The sequence below is a fragment of the Columba livia genome, chromosome 1, assembly GCF_036013475.1.
Source record: "Columba livia isolate bColLiv1 breed racing homer chromosome 1, bColLiv1.pat.W.v2, whole genome shotgun sequence".
NCBI lineage: Eukaryota > Metazoa > Chordata > Aves > Columbiformes > Columbidae > Columba > Columba livia.
In genome coordinates this window covers 73,783,989-73,807,102 of record NC_088602.1, presented here as the reverse complement: position 1 = coordinate 73,807,102, position 23,114 = coordinate 73,783,989, and the positions used below count along the sequence as shown (strand labels likewise).

The window sequence follows — 23,114 nt, the reverse complement described above, 5'->3', positions numbered from 1 at the left end:
TTTATTCATAGCAGGTTAAAACAAGCATTTGCAGTAGCAGGCATGCATATAAAAATGTAATATGTACTGTAAAGATAATCCTAATAAACCGACCAATCCTTTGTGCTCCCTTTTAGGAATGAATGAATGGCTTGGACTAGTCTTTTTGGATATTTAATGAAGACCTAAGGGTCTGAGAGTAGCTTAAATTTGGACATCCATGCTTAGTAATTTCATTGTCAAATTTTCATTTTCCTGCTATGAATATCAAATAGAGAAATAAGAAAGCTAGCGGAATCTGCCTGTTTTTACCCAAACTACAGCCCACTGAAACCATGGTACCCAGCTGTGTGAGGAGATGCACCTTGCACTCTTTACTGATAGTCTCTTTAAGCAAACTCTATCATGATGTTGTGCTTTGTAGGTTAGTTCTTTGTAGGATGTCTGTGTGTGACAGTTTTCAAAATGTCAAGATTTTTATTTTTTATTTCTCAGAGACAGCGAATCAGTCAGGAGCTGTAATAATCTTCCTACACAACCATGTGTAGGCTGGCAAAATTGTTGTTCATTTCACCTAGACGTCTCAAACCCAAGAGCTTTCAAGGTGTTCTTAAGCTTCTTAATGCATTTAGCATTAAATACTGATGGCTTGGTAGACTTTTGCATTTTGCTATTGTGCTCTTATGTTAAAATACTAAGTATTGTATGTACACAGTCATGAGTGTGTATGGACTGTGAGTGATCAGGACAGGAGTTGAAAAAGCAAAAAATGCATGTAACACCTCAATGTACAGAATTTATCAAAATCAATTTTGGGAGTGGGTTTGTGGACAGAGATTAAATTCAGATTTCTCCTCTGGTTTATTTATTTATTTTTTTAATTGCTGCAGAATTTGGCGATTCTTTCCTTATTACTGTCTAATTCCTCTACAACTTTTGGTATCTTCCTGAGGAGATAGCAGCTGCCTGCTCTTACCTCTAATGTGTCTGAGGGGAAGAGGGGGTAATGGATATGAGCCAGCTTCTCCCTGCTTATGACAGAGATGTTTCATCCCCCTTCTCACCTCCCTGACAATTGCTCTGCTTTGTTACACACCTCAGCTGAGGGTGGAGCAGAGCTGTTGAAGGCTTGTGTTATGTGAAGTCCTCAGCTTTCATTTTCTTTCTCAGTCCTTCATGTCTTGGTTGTTCTTCTGAAGAAAAATGACAGTGGGAATAATAAGAAAAGTTTCCAACTTGCTTTGCAGCTGGAAGAAGCCAGCATAGGTATTTTCCAGGGACAGCAAACAGCTCTTATGATCAAACTGGATCTCTTGACAAAGAGATGCCCCATTCTCTTAATTTTCCATAGTATGTAACTCTTAGGCGGAATTCTTATAGTCTAGACAACTTATCTTTCTATAGGAGATTTCCTGAAAAGAGAAGGTAAAAAAATCTTTAAAAAGGACCGATTCTTAGCAGAGAACTATTTTGTTCTAGATCATTTACTTCTCCACGTACATGAGCAGGAGGGGAACAGTCCAAAGAGTCTTAAATTTCTTCTGGTTTGGCTTATCATTCACTTTGTAAAAAGGCCTTTTAGACAGATCCAAAATTTCACTCTAAAGAATTCTTTAACAGAGGTAGATGTGTCCCCCTCCCCCCCAACCCCACCCCCACCTTTACTTGGGCTCTTCTAGCAAGTATTAGTAAAATAATCAAGGAAATGTTCAGATTTTTAGTCAAGATACTAAGAATTTGAATATGGTCAACTCAGTTAACAGGCTTTCTGGCAAAGTCCAGGATAAAACAAGTAGCTGAATTCAAGTGATTTTTTTTCAGCATGTTGTCATTTAATTCCCTACCACACACTGAGTAGGAGCAAGTATTAAGGGGCTAAAGACATTTCAGCAGGGAAGGATTCTTCTATATAATCCTACCTCAGCAGAAAAAAGTATCAAAGTAATTGATATTATCTGATCTGCAAAGTTTTGGCTTATCTGGAAAAACTTAATTTTTCTAGCCTTCTAACAGTAGAGAACTGTATTCTTACATTTCAGAACATGGAAGAGTATGTAATTTTGCTCTTATTTTTTTTTTCCTCCAAAATTTGTGGCAATGATGTTCTTTTAATCCTGTTCTAGTTTATATATCATTGGAATAGAGGACAGTATCGTAATTCAAGACGGAGAAGGGGAAGTTTGCCCTGAGGAGGACAAAGCTCTTCCTTTCATAGGATTTAGACTTCCCCAGGAAACTGAAGGCATCTGTAATAGCTACAAGCAGTGAAGAAAATGTTCATCAGGTTGCCTTTTGTACTTTGCCAGCCCAGCCAGAAAACCGCACATTAATGTCTTGGTTCTTGCTTGGAGTGATGATACATGGCTGAATTGTCTTGACAGGCTTTTGAGCTTGCAGCTCTAGGCAGCGAGAACTTCTCAACCTAATGTTGCAGTCATCCATCCGTCCCTAATTCTGAGTCTTATGCAGTCCAACAAAGCATAGTGTCACTGGAACGATGCCCTGAAGAGGAGACCTGCCACAGTGTGGATCTTGATCGTTCCTGGTGTGAGCCGTTGGTCTGTGAAACAGCATAGATCTGCTAGGGGCAACGCTCAGTGAGACTGGGCAGAGGTATCCACTAGGCACCTGAACCGTTTATCACAGCTTAAATTAGCACAAGCAAATGATAAAATAAAAAATGCAAACATAGCTGTCAGCCCGAGACTGTTTAAATGTGACAAACTGGCAACCGGTGTTTAGTCTCCTAAGCTTTCCTGGTTTCCTGCAAGTTCAAAGGGTTAGGAATTAAATCAATTTAGTGATCAGATTCAATCCAACATTACTGTGGAAATTTCTGAAGGTTGAGTACAAATTAGGTTGAGTTTTCCCACAGCTTAAATCTCTTGCTATGGTAGATTTTAATTTTGTTTTCTCTGCAGTATGATGTGAAGAACCATCGCACCTTTCTGAAGCGTACCAAGTATGAGAGCTTACACCTTGAGGATTTATTTGTGGGCAACAAAATTACTGTTTTTTCCCGTCATCTGTCCTTAGTGGACTATGGGGATCAATACACAGCCCGCAAGCTGGGGAGCCGCAAAGAAAGGTAAGAAAGCATGTTTTTTTTTAAAATCCGCCTTTGTGGTTGGAGTTTCAAAGTAGTTGTTCTTTGCTGGAAAAAAGTTTTCTGTACTGTGGGGAGAGGAAGAGAGAGCTACAAGTTTGCACACAGTTTGAAGTAGTCTGGCACACTGATAGCTGGAGAGAAGTGGGCCGTGCTTATGGGCAAACCCACGATTGTCACAGCTACCTGATAAATCTTCAAGGCCATCTTCTCCATGGTGTCAACTGCCTCTTCTAGGTCTCTCCTTGGGAGAGAGGAGAGGAAGGAGGAAAATATGGGGTCCTGTTCAGCATTATAACTTCCCTGGGGCAGGCAGCAGTAGAGATCTTGTGATTTGTGGATTCTCTTGGGGCAGAATTTTTATGGTAACCCTGATGTGTGATAGACTCAAAAGGCCTGGATCCTGCAAAACTATCACATGTCTCTGGGATCTGTGCAGAAGCCTAGTGCCTTACCAGTCAGATCTACTGAAGAGTAACTAAAAACAGCAGAAACAGAAGTGAGAGGGGCCCATTCTCTTTCTCCATTGTTTTTCCCACCAGGAAAGACTTTTTTTTTCTGATAATTTTTTCAGCATCTTCTAAACTCTGTATGCATGAGCACGGGACATATGGAGTGAGAATGTCAACGAAACCTATAGGCTTAAGACAAATTTCATTTGTAATGGATGAAGACTCATAATCTCTTTTTGGTTGAAAGACTTGCTTTGGAAAAGACCTTCAGAGCCCATCCAAGAACAAAAATATCAGGAGACACTTAAGAAAATTACAATAAGGTTATTTTACAAGGACTTTAAATCTGGTTTAACTGCTGTGCAGATAACCTCACAATTTTTAAATTAACACATTTTGATAATTTGCTCCATCTTTTTTTGAAAAGAACACAGAATCTTTTCTTAGGTATGATGTTCCAGTGAGCCCTGTTTCCCTACTTTCTTGCTCCTTCTGCCTAACTGGGCTTATTTTGAACTGTTTTTGGAGAGCTGTACATAACCAGACATACAGGAAGAGCTGCAAGTTTCTACACATATCTTTGTCTTAATCTCACGAAAACATCACCTTGGAAATGACTGCTACAGTATCTTTCCAGAAGGAGTTCTCCTTATACCTTTACTCCAAGCTGCAATTTGGAATGGTGGAAGAGCAGTAAAGGAGGTGGAGATCACCAGAGGACGGCTTCTGTATATGTTGCTACTCTTTCTGTTCTCAGTGGAGCCTTGGGTAGATTACATTTGTCTTGTTTATTGTCTTTTATATCAATATCATTTTTATAACTGTATTTCCGGCTCTGCCTAAACTAGCATAAGCCCTGGTGTTGATGTAGTTATACCAAGAAAAGGCATCTTGTGATAAAATGACATTTTCTTCTTGTTGTAAGGGAATTGCTGTCTATACAGCAACACCATAGTTGTGTCAATGAAGTGGTCCTGGGAGGGAGTGCATTTTTGTGCTGCTCTACAAAAGGAAGGGAGGGAATTTATGACATGTCAGCTGTTTGGAAAACATTTCAGGAATGTTGTCTGAAAGATAACATAGATATGCAAGTGGTGTTGCATATTCAGAATAGCCCAAAGGAACATAGCAAAAGGTGTCTTAAACAAGCAAGGGATTCTCAAAATCCAGCTTCTTCACAGAAACTTTCACTGGGTAAACAGAGTTATATTAAAAGAGTCCTTGGTCAAAGCAGTTGCATATGAAGTGTTTGTCTTTTCTAGCCTGTGTCTAGGAGGTTTTACAGCAGTTATTAGTTAAACATGTATAGTAAGATTTCTGCAATATGTGGTAATTCCTAAAATAACTTGTAGCTGGAATTCTATTAATAACTTTAAGGATGATGTATGAGGCAGAATGTTTCACCATCTTTTTCTTCCCTTTGTGCTGTACAGTACTATCAGCAGTTTAGTTCAACATTGGAAATATGTTCTTTTATCATTGAATATGTATGCAGACAGACTCAGCAAAGACCTTTGAGGGAGACTGAGGAATGCATGTAAAATTCTTAAATGTTTTGATTTAGGGACCTTTGTTTTTGTCAGTCAACCAAGTCAGTATGACTCTAGGTACGTGAGGTATGAAATAGCTCTGTAAAAAGAGGCTAGGTTTGCACAGGCCCTTTCTATAATTAACCTAAAATTATCAAGACAGTTCTATGGAGTTTCTACCCCTACTTTTCCTACGTCTAGGACCAGTTTTTAAATAGAGCCATATTTCAGTGTTCTTTCTAACTCCCCATCAGTGCATCATAAGGAAATGGTGACAAACAGTAACTAAAATGGGTAAGTAAGCATGTGCTTACTTAGAGCATACGACATAAGAGATCACTGGCTTGGGACAGGGATTTCTGTTTCTGTAGTCTTTCGCTTGTGATCCTGGGTGGTTGTAGCTTGAAGTAGACATTTGTGTGGGTAGTGTGTCCTGTCTGAGTAGATTATGCTTAGAGTCAGTTAATATCACTGACTTTGAAAATAGTGTTATAAAGCTTGGGTCTGAACTAGAAATATTTGAATTCTTTTTTAATTGGGATATGTTATTTTTATGCTTCTAGTTATTGACATAATCAGCGTTTCTTCCCTGACAAGACACAAGCTACTGTACACGCAACAGTCCTATTATTAGACATAAGTAGATCTCACAAGCATAGCCACAGCATGCTTTGTGCACCGTTCCTTTGATCAGTTCCCATCTTCTGTTGTTTCAGTACTCATTGGAGTACTGTTGTACAGTCTCTCTGAAAATATAAGCAAATTAGCTTAATTTTCATTCTTTCTCCTTTGTTCCTAGACATAAAACTGTTTCAAGATGTACTTTACAGACTGCATCATGTCAAACCACAAGAAACATATTCCTGATTAAAACTAAAAATAGGGCACATGAATCAAAATCCAATGTGAGAAACAGTCTTCAGCATCCTGAATTGTACTTTTCTTATCCTGCATACTTCTGAGAAGCTCACTCTGAAATGTTAAAGTTTATATATCACTGTTAGAGAAAAGATATTGTAACAGTTGCTTATTGCAGTTTGTATTAATTTCTTCTAGGTACATTGCTTCATAATGCAATATTTCATTACATATTGCTAGGAATAACAGTTTTACTAGAAAACTTGGAATTACCAAAATAAAGGGCAGTTTCTTTCTAGCATTAGCAGTCTGTCTCAAATAGTCTGTGTAATAACATAAATTCAAAAAAGTATTCCTCAAGAAAACGCAAATGGTACTGGAGATCTTGTCCAGTGATTCGATCCTTACTGTTCACGGTAAATGACAGGGCTGAGAACCTCTTATGCCAGGATGCAGGTCACACGTGGTGTGACCAGGTGAGTACGTGTCATTGGTCAAGCATGCAGCTGCTCACCCTCGTGTACCACAATGCATGTGGCATACCCTGTCACGATAAATCATATCATGAAATGGAGCTATGAAATCCTTGAGGAAGAGGTGAACAGGCTACAGGCCGTGCGCTGCATGGACTATGCCAGCAAACCAGGTTCAGTATTTGCCAGAGGGTCAGTCTTTGCTGATCTGAAGACAGGGCTAAACCTACTTTAGTTTGCACTGCAATGGGCTGAAGCATAGGCTTGGTTAACTACTTTGATGCGGTTTCTAGCTACACTCTTAGTCCGTCAGTCTTTTTGTGTCATATAGCTGGTCTGCGTGTATGAGCTTCCTAATGCTTGAGGAGATCTCTGTTTCTGAGCTCGGAAGGTAATTTATATCTCTCCGTTACTTTCAGGTGAAATGTCACATACATTCAAATCTTTACGTTTCCTGGTCCTAATACCTACCTTCCTTTAGATTTGCTGTGAAATAGATAGTCTGTTCCCAAAGCATCTGTCAGTCTGAGATCACTTGAGGTTCAAAGTAGATCTAGTGGAAGTTATCCGTCTCCTGTAACCTTAACATATTTTCCCAGGCTATAATATATTGCTGCTAACCTAAAGGCTGCTTTCCATGTTATGCTGGTATGTAAAATAAGAAATTTGCAATTATATGCCTTTCATTTAAGGAAGCACTGCAATTAAAAGAAAGAAATCTATCTTAGGTAGCCTTCATTATTGGAAACAGTGGAAAAGATGGAAAGAGCTCTTTAGCATTGTCAGACGTAGAGTTTTTCAGATACAGGGTTGAATAAATCTGTTGATTTGTAAGCTGAGCGCATTTGAAGCTGACTCACTGCAAGATGAATGCAAATAGAAAATGCCATTTTACAGACCTTTTTATTTGTGCTTGTTGTTTTTGATTAATAATATGTTTAGTGCTGATGGTGTACTTGCTGCTGTGCAAAGTGCACTAATAAAACAGTCCTGGCCTTGGGGATGTACAGTATAAAAAGATAATTATTGAGAAGACAGGATGTACTTGGAAACAAAGATGTGGGGGAGAGTGTAGAGAGTTGTGGATTGGTCTTCCTTAGAATATAGCTGTCAGTTGGTATAAGAGACGTAATACCTCCTCTGCCAACCTTTTATTGTGTCTATTAATACTGTCAGCTATTTGGCATGCAAATTGTATACAATGAAGTGTTTGTACTGTACCAAGCATAATAGGACCTTCTTCTCACTGAAGCTTCCAGGTATTTTAAAAGTAATAACAAAACAATCTTTTTTTTTTTTTTTTTTTTAATGGAAGAGGCACGTGTTTAAGTAGTATTTTTAAATTTTAACAGCTTCATTTTTATGAATATAGTGGCTAACATTAGGAGAAAAGAGAGCTGAGCAAGCACAGGGAGGGAGACATTAACAAATCACTTGTGTTGTAACCCAGATCTGTAAGTGAGGAGCTATGGATATACACTAGCTAACTAAGACAAATTGTTTGGTCAAATTGTTTGCTCTGAGAGTGAAGGGAGAAGTCAGTAAATAATAACTGATGGGGGACCACTGGGAGCTGACTTGGGTTAGAAAGCTGAGGAAATTGTAATGTGCAGAACTCTTTTTTTTTTAATCAGAATGTCTTGTGCAGGCGTTCAAGAGCAGTGTGGAAATTGATGAGACACTGGAACGATGATGTTTGGCTGTGGCAGAATTACTGTCTTTGATGTGATGGATTTTTGTCCAAATATAAATTCAACATGCACACCAAATGCTCTAAGGAAAGTAGTGTTGACTGCATCTCTCTACTTTTTTTCTTTTTTTTTTTTCCCCAGAACACTGGCTTTGATTAAACCTGATGCAGTGCCCAAGATTGGAGAATTAATTGATATCATTATTAATGCAGGATTTACAATAACTAAGGCCAAAATGATGGTGCTTTCAAGGTAAGGAATTTTTAAGGTTAGCTCTGCTGTATCTGAGTATTTTTGCAGTTAAGAATGTTCTCTGAAGCTATCCTGTGGTGTTAGACACATCAAATCCATTCCAGTGAGTAATAGAGGGAAGACTCATCTGTTTCATAATCATGTAGGTTTCTGAAAGCACGTAGAAAATTAAGCTAAGTATTTTAAAGCTCTGTGCAAATGATTATGGATGATTAAATGTGTCATGTTTCTGTATGAATCCAGGGTGACTACCATAGCTTTAGCAATTCAGCAGTGTTTACTACTGACATGTCCAAATGTCCTCACCTCATGGCTTTCTGGTAAAAACCATATTGCTGATTATAACAGCGTTGTCCTTAAAGTAATTGGGAGGTTTTGCTCTCAATAAACCCCTTATCTTAATTTGTGCTCTCAGAACCAAAAATTGTTTGTTTTTTAATGACTGCGAGTCACAGGCAAAGCAAGTGATCTTCTGATGATGTTGCAGGGTTGGACAGATTTTACTCGTGCATCTTCCTAATCCACCTCAGCCTTTGCTGTTCTCCACTTATCTCATTGAACCACAAGATTTTAAAAATGGGCATGCTGCAGACAAAAGAAAACATAATTAATTTACCCTAGAAGACTTCCCAAAGTTACTGCACTGTTTCTCTGTTGCTGCTTTGCCAAACTTGTTTATATACAACATGTATTTGAAAAGAAAACCTGTCTTACCTAGTACCATTTTTGTGTGTTCCTATGGTTTCTGTGTGAGGTCAGGAACAATTTTGCCCTACTTCAAAACCTTTTTGGCTTTCTGTAATACTGATAAAACAACTATGTGACTTCCTTTTGTCTCTGCATTTACCTGCTGCAATGTTTGACGATACTGGTCCCAAATCCTTCCTCAAATGACTCCAGATTGTGAGTTCAATCAGGTTTCTAATGCTGATTTACAATTCACAATGTCTTTCAAGACAGCTTTTTTTTTTTTTGGCTTGCTCTCCTGCAGTCTGAAAGATTTGATCCTGAGGTGTTAGTTGGGGTGGTTCTTTGTTTCAGTGTCTGAGATTTTGAAGAACTGTTGAGCCAAGTTGCATGGTTTAGAGTTGACTTACACTGAAGGCAAGAAATTTTGAGACTTGAATTTTTATTGCCTATTACTATCAAAATTCCTGCTTGTCTTGTATAATTGGAAATAATTATTAATAAGTACAAAATTGGGCTGTGATACTGGATGCATGTAAAATAATGTCTTGAGTATTTCTGGTTTCTCTGCATACTATATGCTCTGTTTTTTGGGACTGTGCCATTTTAAAACTATAGAACTGTGGTTTTACCAAAGTCTTCTGCCGTTAGATCTCTGCAGGCATGCTCATTCAAACCAGCACCATCATCTACTGCTTTCTTTAAAGGGATTATTACTGGCGTTTGTCTCGCAATCACTGTTAAGTAGATTCCTGTCTTCTGTAAAAATTGTAGCCACGATATGAAAGTAAGGGCAGGCACCTGCTTTGGTAGGTCAGCTCTCTAGTATTTTCATTTGATCATATGTCAGTTCAGTCTGTTATTCCCAGGTGAACACTGTTTTTCATTCTTTAAAAGCAGAGAACTAATGAGAGAGATGAAATGAAAAAGGAACTTAGTTATACAGCACAACTGCAGTTTTATATTTATTGCAATAGGAATTCAGAACTGAGTAGCAGAGCTCAATTTGTTTTAGAAATATATCCCTCAAATATTTCTTCATGTTCCAAAACGATCAAACTTAACCTGTTTGCATACCTTTTTTGTATTTGCTTTCCAAAATTATTTGGTGAATTAGTTAAGAAGAGGATTTTCTGGTGAAATAGTGAATTGTAAGCAAAAACTGTAGGCAATTTGCAGAGTGTAGGTTTGAAGGTACTATGAGCTTGCTGTGAGTAGCATAATTTTGAAATCATGTTTCTGCCTGAGTTATGAAATGGAAGGAAAACATATTAGCTGTATGCTTAATGATAATCTTTTGAACTTTGAATGGCTCATGCTTACACTGAACTGAAAGCAAGAAACCAGGAATTACTCAGTTCCAGTGAGCAGGTGGTCATTTTGCAGAAGGCTGTGACTATTCACATATTTGTCAAGGTTAGGAAAATTAAATTCTTAGGCTCTTCTTGAGGTTATTTCTTTCCTCTGGCAATATTGGTCTTAGGTCTGGACTGCAAATGGGAGAGACATGTGAAAAGTTCTATTACAGATGACAGAACCGTGCCTTTGTTCAGACTTGGAATCTGTTATTTGAAAAACATGCAGGTAATTTCTTTCAGTAAAGAGGGCTGCAAAAAGTGAGCAAAATCGTGGAGATCAGAAAAAATCAGAAGACTGCATATAAAAACAATTTTCCAAGTGGGAATCTTTTAGTCTTCCTGCAGCTCTACTTTGATTATGAACTTTGTGCCCAGACTAGGGATGAGCAATATTGCTTGCTTTCACCTGTCAGTCCTCCTGAAGAGCTTATCCTTCGCCACAAATTCCACCTTCAGAAAGTGGTACACACCAGGGTTTGGAGCATGCCAAGACCAAGCCTGCACTTCTGAAGTGAAATTTTGAAGCTGCAAAATAACAGGGCTGGACTTGAAAATGCCTATGGGTTTTTCTAGCTGTTGCCATGCATAGAAAGCACTGCAGTAAGCAAGAGTCATACATGAGAAGCAGCTGGAGAAAAAAAGCAGGAAAGAAGATAGGTTGGCTAGGTGGTGTGCAGCGGTTGGTGAGGTGAAAAGCCCACCAGTGACTGGATGGTGGGTCTGTAGCATGGTCCATGAAACTTGTATAGCTGTGTAGCCGAGCCCAGTGCTGCTAACAGCGTGGCTGTGGCAATGCAGAGCTTGGAGAGAGACACCCCTTGCCAGAAAAAGGTGTCTTTTTGCTGCTAGTACCTGAGAAAAGGCTAAGTAACAGCTGTGGTACAGACATACTTTGTATGCCTAGTGGCTCTTATTTGCCTGGCAATGTAAGGAGACCTCCTCATTACAGAAACCCCATTGCTTTGGGACAAAGCAGCAGGTAGTAACTGCTCTGTTCCCTGAGGGGAAGTGCAAGACCAAATCGAGTTTTCAAGTGGGAAAGTGTGGGAGAAAGCAGGTTTTAATCTGAAGGGCATTGTGCTGTCTATGGTGACTTGTAACATTTGAGGATACTGAATAGAAACCAGGTTATGCAATATTCTGTTGTGCACCAGTGGAAGCAAACACTACCCTTGATAAGGAAATAGGTTCCAGTGAAGCAGATAAATTGTTTATTTATTTTTTAAAACCAAACTTCATTAACCAACATACACAAACTGAGATGAAGAATGGAAACAGCATAGCAGTGAATGGCTTGGCAAGAAAGTGACTGCTGCATTTATGTTTCAACCTGAGAATGTGGGGACCATCAGTGACCCTGAAAATCCATGCTACAGGTTTCAGTAATTACTTCGCAGAGCAGGAGCACAAGGCAGAACCAGCTACAATCTACACCTGTGGCCACAACAAAAATGACAGAAAGTTAAATGTAGTTTCTGTTATTGGACATGAATACCCCAGAAGCTGTCCAGCTTGCGAAGACATTACCTGTAGAAACATATTGATGAATGATAGTTTGTGATTTTCAGGAAGTTATATATATATATATATATATATATATAAAAGTGTGTGTGTATATGTATCTACATATGTATATTTGTATCCTTTTACTCTTCCAGAAAAGAAGCAGTTGATTTCTACGTAGACCATCAATCAAAACCTTATTATAAGTAGGTATATCAATTTCAGCTTGACATGTATTAAGCTTATTTGTTGAATGCACAGGATTCTTTTACTGTATTGGGTACTGCAGGACCATTGAAAATCAGCCATTTGCAAAGTCTGAACCTTGTTCATCTTCCTCCAGGGATAGATCCTTATTTCAGCTATGCAGGGTTTTAACTCACACTCTTTACAACCTGGTGATATCAGGGGAATGTCTTTGGTCTCTCAGAAGTGAAAATGTTCCTAGCAAGGCAAAGCTTCAAAGCCAAGAGAAGGAGCATCTTCAGGAGCAGGATGGAGCTTGCAAGTAATGGGGGAAAACTTAGCTGCAAGAATTCATTTGGTAGCAAGTACCCCAAATAATAAATAACTGAAAGTATAGTGCATGGAGCAGTTGTTTACTGTACTGCTGCTCTTGGACAAGATGTCAAACTTCTTGTAGTGCTAGACTGCTCCACCTAGTATGAAAAACCTTAGTCTTTCCATAACTGACCAGATTGACACTTACGATCCGGAAATCATGTCTTTTCTACTTTGCCTGAAAGTGCCAACAAACAGCTTTCTTTTCTTCCCTCTGGATTTGGTGGTCTGCCTCTTTTAGGAAGAGGGTGCAGCTCTGCCTTGTGTTTTTCAGACAGTTTGGAACCTGGGTTTGCACTGACTTGGTCAAAAGACCTGTTTTCAGTACTATTATGAAGTGCTTGAGTGTTAGGATCTGCCAGCTGCTCTCCTGCAACAGCAACTGATTTATTGTGGGTCCAAACTCAAGCCCTTCAGAGAGGCATGGCCCCAGGCTACTCTGATCACTTTGGAGATCAGAGGAAGATCTAGAATTGTCTTTTCTTTGATGAATAAGCCTGCTTGAATATCTTGATAAATAAGAAAGAATTTTACCTGCAGTGTTATTTCACAGATGTCTATCTACACTAATGGTAATTATCTGAGGAACTGGAGCCTTTGTCCACCATGATGTGCCTGTCTCACATCCTACAGTCCTATTGGCTACACCTTCCATGTAGGATTTTTCTCTAAATTAGAAACAAATACTTATAAAGCTTTGCAAATCTAGTAGAACAAGAACCTTTAAGGCAGTAAAATGTAAAATCTCTGACTTGTTTATATTTAGCATTGTATTACTTGTCTTTAAATTTGGATTTAACTTGCAAGTTCACTGGTCAGTGTAAGTCTAGTGAATAGTAGGGAAAAATAGCAATTGTTTGGAAAATAATGGTTTTAATAGAAATAGTTTAATTTTTAAAATTATTTAATATTCAGCATTACCCTGCATAGGAAGCAGTTTTGTAGAAATTGTTCTTTTCCTTGGGTATGAATGTCTAAGCCATTCAACTGTTTCCTAAATAAGCAGTTTCTGACCAACAGAATCTGAGTTCCAGTAACTTTTCCCTGTGTAGTTTCTTTATGTTTATGTAACTTTTCATAGTTCTAATATCATTCTTTTAGCAAAGAACTAGTAGGATTTCTCTTTTTCTTCTTTCTTCTTCTCTGCATAAATGATCATTAGGAAGAAGATTACTGGAGAAGTACACACATTCACAGTTACAATTGTGTAAAGCTCTTTTTTTAAGGAAGTAGTACAAAAAGTGTTGAGTCAACTTTCTCCTTTGTTGTTCTTTCCTGATTACACAATGAAAAGTCAGGCTTGTTGGTATGCATGTTTTGTGAAGATATAGAATAGAATTACAGTTTGGGAGATTGTTTTCCATGTGAGTGAGGTGGTCAGGACAGGAGGCAGGCTGCTCCTGATAATGTTTTCTCCTTACTTGGATTCATCTCATTAAAATCAGTTGACTTCTACTTATGCCAGAATGTGATAACTTACCTTGTGATTAAGTCTCCTCTCCCCTACAAACTTTCCAATATTGCTTCTCCCTTCTCTCTCTAATTTGTATTTTGTCTGGGCAAAATCCATGAGAGAGGTCCACAGGGCAGTGGAGCAATCTGTCCTGACAGCAGTGCTGAAGTTGTGTCAGTGAGGAACGCACACGGGGCATGCGTGAAGATCCTGAAATCCCACTGTGCAGAACAGATGTGCTTAGGAATTGTTCCTGTCAGATGAATGATTGGCAGGGTCTCTTTCACTGTAGCCAGTACTGATCTTTAAAAAATTCGTTTGGAATCTAACATACTACATAGTAGCTTGAGTGAGTTTGTATTATCTGTTTCTTTTTCTACAACCATAATAAGAAAATGTGTGCACATGACCTAGCCCAACCTCTTCCTCAAAGCAGAGCCAACTTCAAAGATAGATCAGGTTGATCAAAGCCTTGACCATTTGGGTTCTGAGCATCTCCACTAGATCATATGTTTTTGTTGGTTTTAATTTGTAACTTGGATCACCATGTGCTGTTTCCATTTTGCAGTGAGCTTCTGGAGTTTATAACGAGTGGTCCCATTGTTGCTATGGAAATCTTAGGAGATGATGCAATTTGTAAATGGAAAACATTATTGGGGCCAGCAAACTCTGCAGTGGCTAAGACTGATGCACCAGACAGCATTAGAGCGAACTATGGACATGATGGCCTAAGAAATGCAGCTCATGGCCCAGATTCAGTTGCTTCAGCTGCTCAAGTAAGTTTTTGACTGTGTTGTTTGACTGAAGTGTGTTTTTATGTTACCTGATAACAGCTGCATCAGGAATTCCTCATTTTTTTTCCCCCACCTGACTTCAGAACTAGTTTAGATATTTTTCATGGATCCTTTTAAGCATGGAAAAGTAAACTGTATGGAAACAGAAATCTCATTTATCTCTGCCACAACGGGCCCTTTGATCAGGAGAGCATGCCCGGTCATTTTTAATGTTTTCTGTACATCACAAACATTGAGTTAATTGCATAGTCTGCATAATCTACCTATAGCCTACCAATGTTGGTCGTAACAAGAAAGGCATGAAACAATTAAATCCTTTTGTGCCCTCCTGTGTTTCTCTTACCTGTTCTCCTCTACGGTCCTTACCAGTCCTTTGCCTGCAGCCTGCTTTCCTCTGCTGTCATTGTTCAGAATGAATAATTATGAAAGCAGGCCGCTTTGCATTGCTTTATGTTTTGACAAGTAATACAATGGACCTGGCATTGAGGAGTTAGCTTCTCGCTTGCTTTGTTTGCAGTATGTCATTCCTTAGGGTTAAGAAAAAGCCCTGAGATTGGGTGATAGGTATTACCAGCATTTCTACAGAATTGAGGCGATTATTTGTGTGTGTTGTTGTGGGGTAGATATGCTGCTATACAATGGCTGATTGGTATTGCACTGTGGTATCTTAGCTGTAGACCATAAGCTGCCAAGTACTGTATACTAGAAAATATATGTAGAGATTATTTCCTGGTGGTGAGGGCAGAGCTGGTCAGCCTTTTCTTCTGGCTGGTTGTTAGGCTGCATAGCATAGCTGCAAAGCATGGGTGGTTTTCTCCTGGTCAAGCACTCATCTCGCTTATCCGTACCGTGCCTGGGCTGCTGGATCCTCTCCGTGTGCCTCTGGTTTTGACAAGAAATTATACACTTTTTCTGCTGGCAGACCTGATGAAGATGGTGCATAGTCAGAAGGTGTTTGGATGGAACTGATCTTTTCTGATGAAGGAGAATTTTAGTCAGAAAAGTTTTTGTAGTTCTGGTTAAATAGCTAGATGTCTTCATATGTAAGGGTGGAAGTTTCTCTTTGTTTCTGTGTACTGTCATGACAACTGTGCCAGCTTTTAGACCAAAAGTGTAGAAAAGAGCATCTATTAGCATACGTTTTTTTACTAGAAGCATAAGTACGTGTTTCAGCTTAAGTTTGTTGTTCTTTTTACGTTTCATTATTTTTGAAATGCGATTTGAAGGCCCCATTCATCTGCAATATATTTATGATTGTGGGATTATTTTGCTGAACTTTTTCAGGTGTCTGCATCTTTTGTGGTCTTACTGATACCAATCTTCAGTAAATCAACAAAAATTGCAAATTTAGTACCCCTCTGCCTATTTTAATTTAGTAGGCCCAGTAGTATATGGCTGAATAGCAGTTGCCATGGAAACTAATTGGCTGTACCTTGCAGAAGCTTTGCTGAAAAGAAAGAGATATAAGATAAAGGAACCTAAAAGAACTCTTCTGAAGGAAACTCAAAATCCCAACCACATCTAATGAATGCATTGTAAACTGAACAGTTACGGTGGAAGACTGGAAGACTGAGTTGTTCTTTTGGAAGCTAAATGCCGCATGAAAGTACGCTTCTGGTGTACTCTAAGCTGGCATCTCTCTGCAGGCCAAATTTTGGAATGTCTTTAGATCAGGAATGAAGGGAAAGGAAAATAATTTCCTTTTCAAGGTTCCACTTGGTTTTAGTTTAGCATTTCTTTATCCTTGTCCTTCAGCATTATTTAGTTACTGCTACGATTTTTAATGTATAAAACAAGGTGTTAAATATTATTAATGTTTGGCTGCCTTTTCATGACTGCTTCTTTTAGAGTAAACATTAATTAACAGAGTGGGACAAAGTCTTTGAAGCACTCAGCATTTGATCAGTAGAAGGCTGTGAGGAAACAAAGCCTTTTGTCTCAGATATGCCCACTTAAAATGTGGATCATTTGCTAGCATAAAAACCATGGATTCCATTCTGTTGAAAGACCCATTAGTTTGAATTGTATAATTGTTCAAGTAAGGATTACAGGAATCGTCAGAGTGATATGAGCTAAAGACTGGGAGATAGCTAAATTTATTCATCTGAATTTAGCTAGTAAATTAAATGACACATTTCCAGGAAATGGCACTGCTGCTGTTACACAGGAAAAAATCAAATTCAGTAGTACTATCTCCAGGTTATTATTATTTCCCTTCATAGAAATTCATCAGTTCTCTTAATGAATTTGACCAATAGGTCTGAAATGGAATCTGTGTTTCGAGCATTTGACTAATGTTTATTGGCAGATTGTGTAATATATGTGAATAAATGGTATGGAAAAAGCATAAAGCTTGCAGTCAAGAGTGAAAAAATATCACTGAGGCAAGGAGCCTGGCTGTCAAGCTCACCCCAGTATGGTCTAAGACCCACACTATATGATACCTGAATAGTGATGGTGGCAAGAAAGGAAGTGATTGGAGGCAAAGAGGTTCTTTTGATTCATCTCAGAAGTCAGAGCAATTGAGTTCACCAGGTTCAATTCAGTAAAGAAAAAAAAAAAATAGGGTCAGTAAGGCATGAGGAGTGAGTCAACAATTTTAGAGTAAGTTTAGTTCTTTAAGACAGAAGGAATAAAACTTGTAAACAGATGGGATGGAGGTCAGTTTTGCATGAAGAAACAAAACCTACTTAGAAATGGATGGTAGTTGCATTTTGGCTCATATAGTAGAAAAGATGATGTGGAAAGAGGGAAGATAAAATATGTGTATACGGGAGTGGATTTGAGAAAGATACTGAGGAAAGACATACAGAATTCAGAAAGCTGGGAACACCTCTACCAAATGCTGTGGCAGCAGCATTTTGAATGGTTTGGTTCGAAATGATTTGTGTAGTGGAAGTGAAAAGAAAGACATTGTAAGAAATATTCAAATCATGTTTTTATGACTGTAGCAATGATGTCAGAGAAGGAGAGAGATATTTGAGAGAATATTACAGGGAAAAAGTATTGGTAGCTCAAAAATCTATAATTAACGTTTATCTTCTGTGACGGCAGATACTTCAGATGTGGTTACTTGTGATAAAATGTGATGTATGCAGTTAGATCAAACTAAAATGTATTTAATTACAATTGTTTTCAGGAGCTGGAGTTGTTCTTTCCCTCCAGTGGAGGTCGCGGACCAGTCAACAGTGCAAAATTCACAAACTGTACTTGTTGCATTATTAAGCCTCATGCAGTTAATGAAGGTAAGCAATGCAGATAGTGGAGGTGAAAGCAACGTGTGCTTCATTATATCCATGATCATTCCTGTGGCCTTTTTGGAGAAAATGAGGCTGAAAGAGCGTAGGATATATTTTGTAGTACATGTAAAAGTATGCAAATACATTGTCTTTCATACAACTTTAGTATTTCTGCAGTTCAGTTCTATAAATAGTGGGTTAAGTGTTTTCCATGTGGATACGTCTTAATTTCCAAATACAAAGTGAGAGGTGGAAAAAATAAATAAGAGCGATAAGAATAAATATGAGATTTGGTCAATCTTACTGTGATAACTGCCGTGCTCTTGCTCCTGTCTGCCCACCACACTCATGTACTAGAGATTTAGCATCCTCATGGCGGAGTGAAAGCAGGACACCCATATTGCAGGGCCTTCCACTCATAGTACTCGCAGTAACACATTATGTTAAAACTACACACAAAAGGAGATTTGTGCTGCTATGACTCTTGTGGGGTTTGAAAGTAGAAAAGGCTTACTCTATGAAAGTGAGCCAAAGACCTTTCTGTGCTGGAGAATATCCTGTTAGCTCACCATATGAGTATTGGAGATGTTGCATGCCCAACTGTTACCATGCAAAAGTAATCTCACTTTTGTGTCCTGTACTTAGCTACAGGACCATGTGTAGGAGAAGTGAGTACAGTAAAATATTTTGGCTCTGGCACTGCAACGGTATTTTTGAGTGCAGAATAAATATTGCCAAGTGAGAGCATTGAGATTTTTCTTAGTAAGATGTAGAGCATGCTCCAATGTTTTAATCACTTCTCTAAGGATAGCTGAAATGGAAATAGCAGAAGTGACCGTAGCAGTTTCCAGTGCTTTCACACCTCAAGTGAGATGTCTGGAGAGCTTGCTGAAAAAAAAAAACCCACAAAAAGGCTTTCACAAGAAAGAGTCTCACACTCACTGCTGATAATATGCCTGTTACCTCTCTGAGGCCTTGCATGGTATCTGCTACTGATAAGTGTGCCATGCAGCAAAGACAGTGTGATGTTCCTTTTACAGAAATATGGGAAGCAACTTGGGCTATGATCTTACCCAGCTATATGTTTGCAGAGGACAAACTTTTCTATGGCAGGATTGTCAAAGGCTTTAATTTGATTGTGAAAATAGCGAAGTGGATGTCTTGAGCAGTCCTTTCTTATACTTAAGATGTAATTTCTATTACATATGGGGGCTCAGACTATCTCTTAGTGAGCTCAGGTTGTCCCCTACTACTTTTAATGTTCTTAATTTCTGCAGATTTCATAGTGCCCTGTCTGTTACTTTCTTTTTCTTGAACTCAGAATTTTTTCCAACTCACCAAAGGACGAATTCTGTCCCTGTTTGCACTCCCCTCTGGGAGCCTGAGTGTCTGAGAGAGATGGGGGTGGTGAGGGAGAGGGAGAAAGAGGTATGGGTATAGATACACAGAAAATGTAAGTGCACATCCAACTTTGCAATGTGAGTACTAGAAAGTCTGGACTAAAGTTGAGCTTAATATTCAATATGTAGTCCTTCTTCTCCCACCACAGAGGGATGGAAAGGCAGACCACAGCTGCCAAACAGCAACTAAAATTTGGAAGACGAAGTATACCTTTTTTGAGCGATCTCCATCCATACAGCTTTGGTTACTACCCTCAATAGAATGAAGAAATGAAAATTGAATTTTCTTCCATAAGTCAGCAAAGTGTTTTATCATTTTTAAATTAAGATCAAGAATGATGAAATCATGCTTTTACCTGATTAAGCTCTGTTGTTCCTGCCTGTTCTCCCCAATGTTACTCTGAATATTTCAAAAGCCACACAGGTGCTGCATCTCTTAAAGAGATCATGAGACAGAGGTGGTCTTGTAAAACTTTCTGGAAGTCTGACTTCTGATGGGGAGTTGGGCTTAGGGATGGAAGAGTTGCTGTGGCTGGGCCATGGTCTCCCTCTTTGGCTGAGAGCACTGGTGTGGTTTCATATTGCAGCTGGACTGTTTCCAGTCTGTGGTGTGAGGCAAGATGTGAGCCCTTCTTCACAAGGGCTGCAGGAACTCTCCAACATCAGCCCAATAGGCCAGGAGTGCCGCAAGGGAGAGGATTTTTCTTTCTTAGTTTGTCCTCTTCTATCTTATTTAGTCTTTCTTGTATTCTTCTTCAGCATGTTTTTGTGAGTAAGAACAGAAATATCCCTGAGTGGCATCTCTTTTTGTACACTTGGTCTTTTTGTAAAGCACTTCACATCGTCACAGTTGTAAGAACCATGCACAGCAGAATAGAGCTGTGCATCAGCTTTGCAGCAGTTTTTGTATGTCTTAATTCTGAAATTACTCTCGTGATTAAACTGCCTTTTTTAAATTTGAAGGAACATAGCCTTTGCCTCCTATAGATTTAAAGTTTTTAAAGGTTCGAGCATGCTGTGTATCCAGTGGCAGGCTGTCTCTACAGAAAGGTCACCATTCTTCTTTCCCCATCCAGAGTGTTTTGGAGTCAGGAATAGAATACTGAAGAGGTTTTGGGGGACCAAACAATCTGCTCAGAAGAAGACCTGAATCTTCTCCTAGCTGCTGGTCTGAAATAGGCAGATGAGAAGGGAGAAGCCCGGTGTTAGAGATTAGAGAGCAGAGACATGGCAGCGAAGCAGGTTGGCCCCATGGGATTGTACATCTGTAGGCAGAAAGTTTGTAGAAGAAAGGGCCAACCTATTTGGGCTCAGTGAGCCGTGACAGAGAGGGGAGGTCCCGCTCATCTTGTCTCCCTTTTAACAGCTGTTAGCAACTGTGTTCAGTGATGCCTGAGACATTCTGGTTATGCCAGCAACATCTCCTATATCTCTGTTGAAGTAGGTGCTATAGCAACTAGTGAGCTGCCCTTTTGGCAAAATTGCACATAGGAAACTGCGTGATCTAAAAAAATAAGCAGCTTGCTTACCCCCAGCAGCAGTGCTTCTAGCTGTGACTGTCCACCCTGCTGTTTCTCACGGGGAGAACCTGAGTGGAATCACAGCAGCTGGAGAGAAAAGGAAATCCTGTGTGGCCGTCAGTGTGAGAAGGTGGTTTGGCAGAGGCATGGAGAGGAATTTATGTGGGTCAAAGCAGCAGACCCTCTTATGCCTTGCAGATTTGTGCTCCACAAATTTTCAGTATTGAGTATCTAAAAATAAACCTTTTTGCCATTTCCTATGCGCTGCTGAAGCTTTGAACTTGATTATCTAATTACCATGAATATAATCTGCTCATTACACATGTACATGAAGTTTCATTTAAATGCTTGAGCTTATACAGAGCTTTAGTCTCTATTTCTGCAGAAACATTTGACTGAATTTGTTATTTGAATTTTGCTTTCCAGTCCTTTTTCCAGTGTTTCTTTTTCCTCCAGAGTCTCTTTCATAACTGATTCTTAGAAGGAAAAATCTTCTGTTTTTCCATCCTGGAAGATAGTTTACTTTGACCACAGCTGTAAGCTAAGAGGCTTTTCAGCAAGTTTACCTTGCTGTCAAAAGGCTGGATCTAGTCTCTAGTTTACACTGGTTAATTCTCAGACAGGATCTTTTCTTAGGAACTGCCTTTGATTACTGCAGGGGGTTCATAAGGTTCCTATCCAGTGACAAAGCAGTGGAAAATCACAGTTGGTTTTATCTCTGGCCTGGCTGACCCTCTTCTGACAGGCACAAAGAAACATCTGTTGCCAGGCAGCCACTGCAGCGCAGCCTAACCACCTGCAGCAGGACATGGCACACACGTGATGAGTCCTGTTGGCAAGAGTGCCCAAGGTGTTTTCCAGGCTGCAGAGGGACCCCAGGGCCCGATAAAGGGTGTTGGGGGAGTTACAAGCAGTTTAAATTTAGCTGTCGAGGGTGCTGGTGATGCTGGAGGGGTAGTATCGCTGGCCTTCGAGGACCGTGTATCATACGCATGTCTTAAAGAAGTAAAGCAATAGCTACTTGATGAGTCTGGTGTCAGCATAACGTCTTCTGTGGAGGATCAGAGTTGGGAAACCAGCTGGGAAGGCCGTGGAAGGCGATGCAGCTCAGTGCTCTGAACTAGACAGCTTTACCTCATTCTCTAGCGGCTCCTCCAGTGGTGATGAAGCCTGTCCCTGGCTGGTTGGAAAGTTGGCAGTGGCCAGGTGGTTGTGTTCTAACTCTGAAGAGGGTTTGTAAGAACAGTCTGATTCTTCTTGATTGGGAGCTGAAAGAATGCAAGAGCAACCTGATGCTATTCCATGCAGACTTGTTCTGAGCAGGGATGTGTCAGGGAGACATGATGTGGTTTGATGCCTTTAGAATCTGTCACACTTTCAGTGTCTTTTAGCCTCCTCCTTCTCTTCTCCCAAGTCCAGTTTTCAGTCGAGAAGTGTGGTAACTAGTAAGCACAGCTTTTCAGTGTGTTGATTAAGATTGTAGGGTTTGATTGCGTAATAATTTGATAGTTTTGGTGTGGATCTGTGTTTCTGTAACCCGCTTGCTTCTTGTGCTTGGAGCTTCTGATAATTCAGATACAAGGTCACAGTGGCAATCATTTAGACATTCTCTTTTTGTAATTCCCCTCATGTTATTAGATCTGGAGGTATTGGCAGTAGTACTCAGAAGCCAAAATCGTAAATGGATGAAATTCAGTTTAATGCCCTGAGGATAGTTATGACTCGACTGTTTTGTTGGCAGAAATCGCACCTTGTAGATCACTGGGTGGGATTAACTTTAATGTATTTATGTGTAACAGTTTAGTCACGTTTTCTGCAGGAATTGGAATTTGGTATTTCATGACTGGTTTAAAGTTTCTTTGACGTGGTTTTTACTTAATTCCTTTGAAAAACGAGCAGGGAAAAAAAAATGATGAAAATAGTGGCGATCAGGCCAACCCCAAACATTCTGTGATTCTGTGATACTTCACAAGAGAGAGTGGGGAGAGAAGGACTAAAATCCCGCATTTTAGTAAATTATATGTCTGACTGCAAACAACTGAAGAGCTGTTCCTGTCACGAGATATCCTGGTTTCTCTTTGGAAGAGAAGTAAGCATCACTGTGAAAATGTCCAATTGACCTCTGTAGTGTTGTCAAGGTTTAAGACAAGGCAACAATAAACTGTGGCAGATGCTCTCTGTTACCCCTTCACCTTCCCTCCACCCTCTCCTTTGGATCGAAAAGATGATAAGGAAGATAAGAAGAAAGGGAGACTTAGA

General features: G+C 39.4%; 1 protein-coding gene across 3 annotated transcripts in view; it reads left to right on the top strand.

Annotated features, from left to right (window-relative positions):
• NME7 (NME/NM23 family member 7) overlaps positions 1–23,114 on the top strand; it is a 96,320-nt gene that overhangs the window by 19,810 nt on the left and 53,396 nt on the right. For all 3 annotated transcript variants that reach the window (XR_010469795.1, XM_065049936.1, XM_021299721.2), the window contains exons 3-7: positions 2,901–3,067; positions 8,230–8,340; positions 12,044–12,094; positions 14,471–14,678; positions 17,836–17,941. Coding sequence is in view for 2 of the 3 variants with exons in the window: in XM_065049936.1 (XP_064906008.1) it covers positions 2,901–3,067; positions 8,230–8,340; positions 12,044–12,094; positions 14,471–14,678; positions 17,836–17,941 (643 nt within the window). In the remaining variant the exon portion in view is untranslated. The remainder of the gene's footprint in view (positions 1–2,900; positions 3,068–8,229; positions 8,341–12,043; positions 12,095–14,470; positions 14,679–17,835; positions 17,942–23,114) is intronic.